Below are 12,244 nucleotides of genomic sequence, written 5' to 3'. Positions count from 1 at the left end.
CATATACAACTACCTGCTGATTTCTGTAATTTAGTGACGTCCAAAAATGAATTGATTGAAAAAGTATTTCCGAATATTCTAAAAAATTATAAAAATAATAAATGGCTAAGTGAAAGAGCGATTCTCGCACCCAAAAATATAGACGTCAACGAAATCAACAATATTGTTTTGACCAAGATTCGAGACCAGGCAGTCCTTTACAAGTCAGTCGACACAGTTTTGGAACCAAATGAAGCGATTAATTATCCATCTGAATTTTTAAATTCCATAGATCTTTCAGGGTTTCCACCACACGTGCTACAACTAAAAATAGGCGTACCAATAATACTTTTAAGAAATATAAACCCACCAAAGCTTTGCAATGGCACTCGACTTGCCGTAAAAAAAACAATGGAAAACCTAATAGAGGCCACAATCTTGACAGGGCCTTTTGAGGGTGAGGCTGTTCTTATTCCTCGCATTCCCATGATTCCAACGGATCTGCCTTTTCAATTTAAAAGATTGCAATTCCCAATTCGATTAGCATTTGCAATCACCATTAACAAAGCTCAAGGTCAATCATTAGAAAAATGTGGTATAGATCTTAATACTGATTGTTTTTCCCATGGACAATTGTACGTTACATGTTCGAGGGTCGGTAAACCTGACAATCTATTTATATGCAGCGACAATTGGACAGCGAAGAATGTTGTATATTCGCAAGTTTTACGCAGTTAATTTGTATTGCATCTATCTATCTATCTATCTATATAAAAACGAGTTGTGTGTATGCATGTTTGTTTGTTTGTAAAAAGAGCGTTTGCATATGACGTCATTATTAGTACATACGGCTTTGTATATGCACAGACAATGGGAAAGCCAAGAATGTTGTATATTCGCAATTTTTACGTAGTTTGAAAAACATATATAAATCTATCTATATTCACAGGTGGGACACAGGGACACAACTACAATGGCGCGTAACTAATATGGCGCGTAACGACTTACGCGCGCGGGGGGGCTTGGGGGGGCGCGAAGCGCCCCACCAACTAGGTGTTGGGGTGGCGCGAAGCGCCACCCCAACAGCTAGTTTATATATATATATATATAGATAGATACGCTTCTGTAAAACTTTTGTGGGCAACTTTTTAGAAATTTGGGATACCTTATATTCACCAAGCAGCCAAGAACAAGTGAAACGTTAGACAGTCATTAATTCGAATTTAAGTAAATGTGTTTAAAAAAGTGGTATTTCTCATAGATATGTTTCAAACATTATAAAATGAGATAAACATTCTTAACTAAAGTTACTGTACTAAGTCCAGTTTTATTTGCTACAATATAGCTGATTATACAATCAGCTATATTGTAGAAGGTGTCGTGTAACTTCATGTTATTAAACGTTTAAATTTTTAAATGGTTAATAAGAAAAAATTAATGTATTCTGCAAAAAAGTTTACAAACAAAAGTAAAGAGTGATATTAAAACCTAACACGAACGCAAATAAAGTCGTAAAAATAGTCAAACTTAAACAAACAGAAATTATTAGGAACCAATAAAAGAATCCTTAACAAACAAGAACCAAAATGAGTAATCAAAGTAACACAGAACAAAAATTTTAATACATGAATAAACGAAATCTAAGACCAAAGTAAATTAAAATCAATAATCAAGTCAAACTGAAAGCGAACATGAATTACCATAAACAGGAATAAGGCTAACGCCCCTGAGCCTTCTAAAGGCCAGAGCGTCATTTGCGCTTTACAGAAAACAGAAAATAACTTCAACATTTTGTCTTAAAAATCAAAATATGGTGCGAGTCCTAGAAATGAATGTCACTTATTATTGAGCAACCAGTCTACTTTCATTAAATCTTTAATTAATTTTGGTTATTATGGCGATTTTTTGTTGTTGTTGTCGAGTATGATGTTCTGATAAGCCAAATGTTAGAAATCCTATTTGCGATCACTTCTATTTGCTTGAAGCTTACTTGATTATTAATTGTAATTTCTGTTCTTTTTCAATAAACATTTTTTTTATTGGTTAATGATTGGATTTTGGTTGATTTTTTGCGTTTTTTAGCAAAAAAATTATGACTTTGGCTAAGATTTTGCAGCATAACTATATATATTTATATAAACTAGCTGTTGGGATGGCGCTTCGCGCCACCCCAACACCTAGTTGGTGGGGGCGCTTCGAAACCCCCCCAAGCCCCCCTCCCCCCCGCACGCGTAAGTCGTTACGCGCCATATTAGTTACGCGCCATTGTAGTTGTGTCCCTATGTCCCACCTGTGAAAATAGATATATATATATATATATATATATATATATATATATATATATATATATATATATATATATATATATATATACTAGCTGTTGGGGTGGCGCTTCGCGCGCGTAAGTCGTTACGCGCCATATTAGTTACGCGCCATTGTAGTTGTGTCCCTGTGTCCCACCTGTGAATATAGATAGATTTATATATGTGTTTCAAACTACGTAAAAATTGCGAATATACAACATTCTTGGCTTTCCCATTGTCTGTGCATATACAAAGCCGTATGTACTAATAATGACGTCATATGCAAACGCTCTTTTTATAAACAAACAAACATGCATATACACAACTCGTTTTTATATAGATAGATAGATAGATAGATACAATACAAATTAACTGCGTAAAACTTGCGAATATACAACATTCTCCGCTGTCCAATTGTCGCTGCATATAAATAGATTGTCAGGTTTACCGACCCTCGAACATGCAACGTACAATTGTCCATGGGAAAAACAATCAGTATTAAGATCTATACCACATTTTTCTAATGATTGACCTTGAGCTTTGTTAATGGTGATTGCAAATGCTAATCGAATTGGGAATTGCAATCTTTTAAATTGAAAAGGCAGATCCGTTGGAATCATGGGAATGCGAGGAATAAGAACAGCCTCACCCTCAAAAGGCCCTGTCAAGATTGTGGCCTCTATTAGGTTTTCCATTGTTTTTTTTTTACGGCAAGTCGCGCGCCATTGCAAAGCTTTGGTGGGTTGATATTTCTTAAAAGTATTATTGGTACGCCTATTTTTAGTTGTAGCACGTGTGGTGGAAACCCTGAAAGATCTATGGAATTTAAAAATTCAGATGGATAATTAACCGCTTCATTTGGTTCCAAAACTGTGTCGACTGACTTGTAAAGGACTGCCTGGTCTCGAATCTTGGTCAAAACAATATTGTTGATTTCGTGGACGCCTATATTTTTGGGTGCGAGAATCGCTCTTTCACTTAGCCATTTATTATTTTTATAATTTTTTAGAATATTCGGAAATACTTTTTCAATCAATTCATTTTTGGACGTCACTAAATTACAGAAATCAGCAGGTAGTTGTATACGTCCTGAAATTGAGTCTACTGGGAGCTTTCTGTTTCCAATTGCCAGCAATTGATCTGAAAATGTTTGACCAGAGTCATCGTTTTGCAATCGGACACGCATATTTGTAGTTAATTTTAATATTTTTACGTGTGCCCATAAATTAGAATTTTTCAGGCAAGCATTCATTTCGTCTGCAGGAGTTGATCTAGGTATTATAGGTAATGTTTGCCTGAAATCTCCCGCAAGCAATATTAATGTGCTGCCAAAGGGTTTCGACTTCCCTCTCAAATCTTTCAAGCATTGATCCAGCATCGAGCGATGTATTGAAGCATTGTGCCATTGTGCACTCATCCCAAATAATAAGTTTGCATTGCTGCAATACTTTACCCATCCCAGATGATTTGGAAATATTGCACGTGGGAGTTTCTGTAGAATGCAAATTCAGAGGCAATTTCAAAGCGAAATGAGCAGTTCTTCCACCAGGCAGCAATGTTGCGGCTATTCCGAACGATGCAATTGCCAACGCTATATCATTTTTTGATCGAATTGATGCCAGAATCAGTTTTATCACAAACGTTTTACCAGTACCTCCTGGCGCATCCAAATAGAAAATTTCTCCAACGTTGTTATCGACACAATGCATTATCGTATCATAAATGTCTTTTTGTTCCGACGTTAACTTGGAAATGTTATTTTGTACATACGACAATAGATCACTCGTACTGTAACTTTGTTCACGATCCAATTCTACACATGTCGAAACAGCAGCGATACGGTTAGGTGGAGGCATTCCCAAATCCTGAAGAGGTTTGTTTGCCATACGTACGCACAAATCTTCTATAATAACTAAAGTGTAGTTATAAATTTCTGATGTAAAATCAAAAGTCATATCTGACGTCTCTAACTGTTTTCGATGGAGTATATCTTCGGACATTTTTGACTTATATTTTTCCCATAACTCTGTAGGAGCTGATGGAGAGCAAGTTGTTAAAATGATGCCAAACAATGCACGAATTTGACTTGGGGTTGACGTTTCGCACGCGTCATTGATGCAGTTATCCCAGTGTTGGTCATTCTCCAATAAATTCAGAGCTTGGCATGCACTACGGTAGGTGTCATGTATAGTACCGTTTACAGTTCTCAAATACTCAAAGGATGTCGGACCGGGTACATTCACCAAAAGCAGGCGTAGAAAGAAGCATTCATGTTGATTGGGGTGAACGGTGTAGAGTCTTCCTATCGTGGTATCTTTGAAGATGGTAGGTTGGCCGTCGACTGACTTACCCTGTTTTCGACGTTCTTTATTATATACTTTATTTTTAGTATTCCACGTGTAATACGAAGGCACTTCAGTATACAGCAGTTTTTTTGCAAAAGAATCATTTTTGCAAAGCGAAAAAAAGCTGTTAATGTTGTATCCGGTGGATTCAGGGCTCTTTGTTGCACGTTGGTTTCCGTGAAATAAACACGTTGACCATTCTGTAAATGTACCGCTAAGTGAACAACAGCTGGACTACGTTCATGTATCGGAAATGAAAGAATTCGCCAAACAGCTTCATTACTGCTTATGTATCTTCCAGCCTGATATTGTACGATTTCGTCGAAATCTTTGATTTCGGGCTGCAAGCCAAAAACTGCCATGTCACTGCCTTTGTTGACGTATTTACATATGTATTTGATTGCCTTTACAGAGTTACAGTATTCAACGTTTATGTGTGCATTAAATGTTTTTGATAAAAATGGGGAATATGGAACAACCCACTGGTTATCTACTTCGATGGTGGTACCGTTACGCTTCTTTATTATTGCTGTTTTACCGCCATCTTCAGTAGATCTTCTTCTATATTGTGGGTAACCATCATTGCCAGTAATTGTGTTTGATACTAAAAGTCGAGGATATTGCTTTGTGCACCTTCCTTTGGCCATGCATGGTGAATTTTCGTTCAGTGCACCGCAAGGTCCATGTATCATATTTTTTACAATAATATCATGTAACCCCTTATCGACATTTTTATCAGGTATTTCAGCGGAAATCACATCATCAATTTCGTTCGAAGTAATTTTTTTATGTAGCCAGATTAGTATATGTGCGTGTGGCAAACCTCGTTTTTGCCATTCCACTGAGTACATCCAGCATCGCACTGACCCAAACACTTCAAGTTTTACTATGTAGTTTATCAGTGATTTCAACTTTTGCCGGAAGACACGGGCCGTAATGTCATGCCTATGAACCGCCGATTGTCCTTGAAGTAAAAGCTGCAGTATCTCGTCCCAAGATTGATTACATGTAAATGTAATAAATAAATCTGGACGACCATAGAGACGAACATACGCAATAGCATCTTGAGCATATTCATGCATATGACGGGGACTGCCAGCATATGACGAAGGTAAAATTGTTAATCTTCCAACGTTTGTGGTATTACCGTCATTTATAACTGCATCTCGCAAATGAATGTATTGTTTAGAGCGGAGCTTGGTCTGATTCAGGCGGATACATAGCAAACGTTCTGATTCAATTTTAGCATACATATCAACGACAAATTGGTGAAACAATTCACGGCATTTTAAAATATAATTTTCTTCATCCTGCCGAATCATTAGTCTATAGGAATAATAATGCATTGCACTGCATTTCTTATTCATTTCTTTGTTAGTGGCTGGATTCATCAATTTAATATTAAAGTTATAGCCGTCGGCTCCATCCCAAAAAATGATAGGATATTGTAGGGCATCGTAGCATCGATGAGTTTAAGCAATTCTTAACAACTGAGTGTTTCGCTTATGAAGAATAATATCTCGAGGTAAAAACTGATCACCGACCATAACGATTGCCACTTCGTCGATAGTTGGAGCATTGTATCTACGCACATGTTGGCCAGGAGGCGTTTTGTCAGCGGAAATAACAGCGTATCAGTAGGCATCAAATCGATGGCTGTTTTGAACAGACGCACTAAATTATTATTTTCGTGGAAAAGATGTTGCAATTGGGAAACGATTGTCCTTTCAACGTTGGGAGAAATTTCGCAACGTGCATTCAATTCACAATTTCTATCACTGATGAAGTACAATTGTAAAAATTTATGATTCTCGCCTGAGAATGGTAGAAGGGACCCTGCTCTATGATAAATTTGCCCTTTTACTTTGAAAGTAGACATAAATTGATCTGGATTTTCGATTTGGGCTCCAAACGACGTCATTTGGAAACATGAGTTGTATTTTCTGATTTTTGACAAAAAACGCTTAGATTCTGACGTAGTTCCAGTAAGGAAAGTCTTCATTGGCTCTGGTGGTGCAGCCAATAGAGGAAGTTTAACTTTTCCTGAGGCGCAACACATTTCCATTGTTTCACCATTGAATTTCAAGGCCTTGCAATAGGGACAAATTTTAGACATTGTCCCGATTTGAACACATCTACTCAAGCTATAATCATCGACTGGGCTGTACCTGAACGCCAGGCGATAACTTACAGGTTGCTCTGATTCCTCGGCACACTTTCTTTTCTTACTTTCTCTATCAGCAGCAAGCCTGATTTCTTGCTGTTCTTGTGATTCCTCGGCACTTCTCTTTACTTTCTCTATCAGCAGCAAGCCTGATTTCTTGCTGTTCTTGTGATTCCTCGGCACGCCTTCTTTTTTCACTTTCTCTTTTAGCAGCAAGTCTGCTTTCGCGTTGCTCTGGTAGTTCCTCGGCACGCTTTCTGTTCTTTCTTTCTCTATCAGCCTCAAGCCTGTTTCCTTGCTGTTCTTTTGATTCCTTGGCACGCTTTCTGTTCTTTCTTTCTCTATCAGCCTCAAGCCTGTTTCCTTGCTGTTCTTTTGATTCCTCGGCACGCTTTTTTTTCTGACTTTCTCTATCAGCAGCAAGTTTTTTGGCATAGACTCTTTGAGCATCTTCATCGGCTTTTGCCATTGTAAGTTCATCAGTCATTTTAAACTTAAACATTAATAGATTTCTACGTGAACATATATGTCTTAAATATCATTAATGACGTCACCTTCATAGCAAAAATGACGACAACTAACTTCATGAATAAATATCTTTAATGACGTCACCGTCATAGCAAAAATAACGACAACTAACTTCATGACGTCAGTCGACACAGAAACATGACGTCACCTGACAGACGGACACACAGACAGACAACTTATTTTTATATATATAGATATGTTCTTAACTACGTAAAACTTGCGAATATACAACATTCTGTGCTGTCCCATTGTCTGTGCATATAAATAGATTGTCAGGTTTACCGACTCTTGAACATGCAACATATAATGGTCCATGGGAAAACAATCCGTATTCAGATCTATACCTCATGATTCTAATGATTGCCCTTGAGCTTTGTTGATGGCGATTGCTAATCGACCATTCCCGGTGTCGCCGTCGTCATTTATATATCCCCCTGTGCCCCCCGGCGTCCCCGTTGTAGTTTTGCCCCTGTGTCCCGGTCGTCATTTATATTCCTTGCTAATCGAACATTCTCTGTGTCCCCGTCGTCATTTATATATCCCCCTGTGCCCCCCGGCGTCCCCGTTGTAGTTGTGTCCCTGTGTCCCGGTCGTCATTTATATTCCCTGTGTCCCGGTCGTCATTTGTATCCCGGTCTGTATATACATTCGTTTTTGAAATGGTATATGACGAAATAAATTTTTGTATTTTTCCCCTTTTTTTCTTCTTTGTTTTTTTTTTGTTTTTATTTTTTTTTTAGTTTTTTTTAGTTTTTTTTCTTTTTAGTTTTTTTTTATTTTTATTATTTTTAGTTTTGTTTTTCTCCTTTATTTTTCATTTTTTTTCCTTTTTTTATTTTTTCCTTTTTTTATTTTTTTCTTTTTTATTTTTTTTAGTTTTTTAGCTTTTTTAGTTTTTTTTATTAGTTTTTAGTTTATTTCTTTTTAGTTTTTTTGTAGTTTTTCCTTAGTATATTGTAAAACACATTAATTTGGTTAATAATATACCATTTAAAACACCAAAATGAACATGCTGGAGTAGTCACTCGGTGAGAGAGGGTGTCAGAACGGAGAATGAAGGTCCCAGGTTCAAATCCTGGTTAGGCTAAAAAAGGTAAAAAACTAAACAAAAAACTGAAAAAACTAAAAAAAGGCAAAAACTACAAAAAAACTAAAAACTAATAAAAAAAAATAAAAAAGCTAAAAAACTAAAAAAAAATGAAAAAAGGTAAAAAAATAAAAAAACTAAAAACTAAAAAAAAGGAAAAAACTGAAAAATAGAAGAGAAAAAGAAAACTAATAAAATTAAGAATAAAAATAAAAAAAAATAAAAAAGATAAAAACTAAAAAAAAAGTAAAAAGAAAAAACGAAAAAAAACTAAAAAAGCTAAAAAAAAAAGGTAAAAACCAATAAAAAACTAAAAAGAAAAAAAGGAAAAAAACTAAAAAAAAAATTTCATCTAAATAACTAAAAAAAACTAAAAAAAGGTAAGAACTAAAAAAGAAAAAAAATAAATGACGACACTCAAAGAGAAAGCGACCGGGACAAAAAGAATGTTCGATTAGCAATCAACAAAGCACCGGGACACAGGGAGTATAAATGACAGGACATAAGTAAAAAAAAAACTAAAAAAACTAAAAAGAAGGTAAAAACTACGAAAAAACTAAAAAGAAAAAAAAACAAAAACTAATAAAAAAACTAAAAATCTAAAAATCTAAATAAACTAAAAAAGAAAAAAAAGAAAAAAGGAAAAAAATAAAGGAGAAAAACAAAACTAAAAAACGAATGTATATACAGACCGGGACACCAGGATACAAATGACGACCGGGACACAGGGAATATAAATGACCATACATAAGCCATAATGACCAGGACATAAGTAAAAAATATAAATGACGACCGGGACACAGGGACACAACTACAACGGGGACGCCGGGGGGCACAGGGGGATATAAATGACGATCAGGACACCGGGACAGGGAATGGTCGATTAGCAATCACCATCAACAAAGCTCAAGGGCAATCATTAGAATCATGAGGTATAGATCTGAATACGGATTGTTTTCCCATGGACCATTATATGTTGCATGTTCAAGAGTCGGTAAACCTGACAATCTATTTATATGCACAGACAATGGGACAGCAAAGAATGTTGTATATTCGCAAGTCTTACGTAGTTAAAAACATATATATAATATATCTATCTATATTCACAGGTGGAACATAGGGACACAACTACAATGGCGCGTAACTAATATGGCGCGTAACGACTTACGCGCGCGGGGGGGCTTGGGGGGGGGGGCGCGAAGCGCCCCCACCAACTAGGTGTTGGGGTCACCCCAACAGCTAGTATATATATATAGATAAGTTGTCTGTGTGTGTGTGTATGTATCGAGTGACGTCATGTTTGTGTGTCGACTGACGTCATGTTTGTCGACTGACGTCATTATAAGGATTGAGCTGTATGCGTCATGAAGTTGTTCGTCGACTGACGTCATGTTTGTCAACTGATGAAATTACACACCGGGACACCGGGACACAAATGACGACCGGGACACAGGGAATATAAATGACGACCAGGAACCTCAAAGAGAAATTACAGACTGGGACACCCGGACACAAATCACGACCGGGATACAGGGAATATAAATGACGACGGGGACATAGGGACACAACTACAACGGGGACGCCGGGGGCACAGGCGGGATATATAAATGACGACCGGGACAGAGGGATTGTTCAAATAGAAATTACAGACCGGGACACAAATGACGGCCGGGACATCGGGACACAGGGAATATAAATGACGACCGGGACACTCAAAGAGAAATTACAAACTGGGATACCGGGACACAAATGACGACCGGGACACAGGGAATATAAATGACGACCGGGACACAGGGACACATCATTAGAATAATGAGGTATAGATCTGAATACGGATTGTTTTTCCCATGGGCAATTATATGTTGCATGTTCAAGAGTCAGTAAACCTGACAATCTATTTATATGCACAGACAATGGGACAGCGAAGAATGTTGTATATTCGCATGTTTTACGTAGTTGAAAATATATATATATATATATATATATATATCTATCTCTATTCACAGGTGGGACACAGGGACACAACTACAATGGCGCGTAACTAATATGGCGCGTAAAAACTTACGCGCGCGGGGGGGCCTGGGGGGGGGCACGAAGCGCCCCACCAACTAGGTGTTGGTGGGGCGCTTCGTTCACCCCAACAGTTTTATAATAGAACCCCAGCTAGTTTTATAATAGAATTTTGAATTAATGACGAGGGCATTTCCAAAAAAGTTTAAAGTAGTTTATTAAAGATAGTCCTGTTTTATTACCTCAGTTTTATGCAGTTTTACGGGAAGCGATTTTAAGAATCCAATAAAAGAAATAGTCTTCTCGTGATGAAGCAATAGTAAATGTTACTGTAGCTTTTAATTCAGAGTATGGATTAAGTGAGCTATTGTCGTAGCTAATTTTGTTAGATAAACGTGCACCAAGACTACTAATATTTACATTCCTTTTCAGTTTAATTATATTTGAGCCTCCCCTCACAATGCCTGGATAGAGCCCTATGCCTAACACTAAGTTTACTGATTTTACTTGTTTTAAATTCTTTTTTTTTATTTCATTAAAAGTCCAGTCTATCCTCTCTTCTGAAGTAAAGACTATACCAGGAAAATACTTACTTCACTACGTTATAAATTCTATTTTAACTAAACCCAAGCCCCCCCCCCTAATGCTTCGATACAACCAAAAGTTATTTGTAATAATCAGCTTGTTCTATTGGTCTGCATTACTTTTGGACTTATTAATCATCAACAGTTGGCTCTTAATGGCAATCTGAGCAAAACAAATTAAACAAAAATATAATAATTATAAAAAAAGGAAAAAAAATTGTTTATAGCCTACGGTTATAACGAGCCATTAGGGTAAGAAGGCCTGGGACACATTTAAACTGGGAGGGATTCTGAAAATCTTACAAATATAAATTTTCTGAATAAAATAATGCATGTATTTTGTTATTTAAGTATGTAGTTCAGAACGAGGGATGAGCTGCGTTGTTTCTTGTTCTTTTTTTTCAAAAAACAATAAATAATGGATATCAGTGAAGCGTTTCATTTTTATAATGTTTTTATTTTCAATCCAGGGATGATGTGCGCCAAAGGGGTTGGGAAGTGTTTTATTTCAGACCTGGAATGGCTCTCCACGGCCCTATACAAATAAATCGCTGAAGTTGGTTTATTTTTTCAGTTGATGTTTTTAATCCTTTTTCTTAGATGATCTTAAAAAAAAAAAAAAAAAAAAAAAAAAAAAAAAACATTTAGACTGGGGATTCAATATGTCTGTTGCAATATATTCTCAGCATTATTTTTTTAATTGAATGGCACCAAAATAAATTGTAACATTTTTATATTTTAGGCAAAGGGCAAAGAATAAAAGCCCTTGTTAGTATTTTTCACTTAATACTAAACTTATTTACACATCTGGTTAAAAAGGCTACCTCATCCAAGTCACACATATTTCCCCATTTCCAACATACGAACGAGTTTTTATTGGTTTCAATGCCCATACTTCTGTAGCGCATTCGTCCGAATTGATTACAAGATCTTTGAGAGTCCCAGAAGATGAATCAGCCTCGAAGTCTGAAGACTAGAAATATAGCATATTATTGTGCGGCCGGTAAAACTTAGGGTTTACATGAACCATAATATCATTGATTATAATTTCAAAACATGAGATAATACAAACCCAACAGGAGGATCCCTTTAACTACTACTACTAATACTAACAACTCACTGCAGCACCAAGCCGCCTGAGGACAACACAGCTAAACACAGTCCACCTTCATCCCAATCCATTCAAAGCCTCTCTCTTTACACCCTCCCAGGAAGTTCCCATTTCTCTTAAATCTTTTCTTTCA

At 36.6% G+C, this 12,244-nt stretch overlaps 1 protein-coding gene across 2 annotated transcripts in view; it reads right to left on the bottom strand.

Annotated features, from left to right (window-relative positions):
* LOC136032038 (trafficking protein particle complex subunit 11-like) overlaps positions 1–12,244 on the bottom strand; it is a 155,589-nt gene that overhangs the window by 67,382 nt on the left and 75,963 nt on the right. For both annotated transcript variants that reach the window (XM_065712128.1, XM_065712129.1), the window contains exon 17: positions 11,825–11,973. In XM_065712128.1, coding sequence (XP_065568200.1) covers positions 11,825–11,973 — 149 coding nt within the window. The remainder of the gene's footprint in view (positions 1–11,824; positions 11,974–12,244) is intronic.

Source organism: Artemia franciscana, chromosome 10 (assembly GCF_032884065.1).
Source record: "Artemia franciscana chromosome 10, ASM3288406v1, whole genome shotgun sequence".
Classification (NCBI taxonomy): domain Eukaryota; kingdom Metazoa; phylum Arthropoda; class Branchiopoda; order Anostraca; family Artemiidae; genus Artemia; species Artemia franciscana.
The sequence above is the reverse complement of the archived record's forward strand: the minus strand, read 5'-3'. Positions and strand labels throughout refer to the sequence as shown.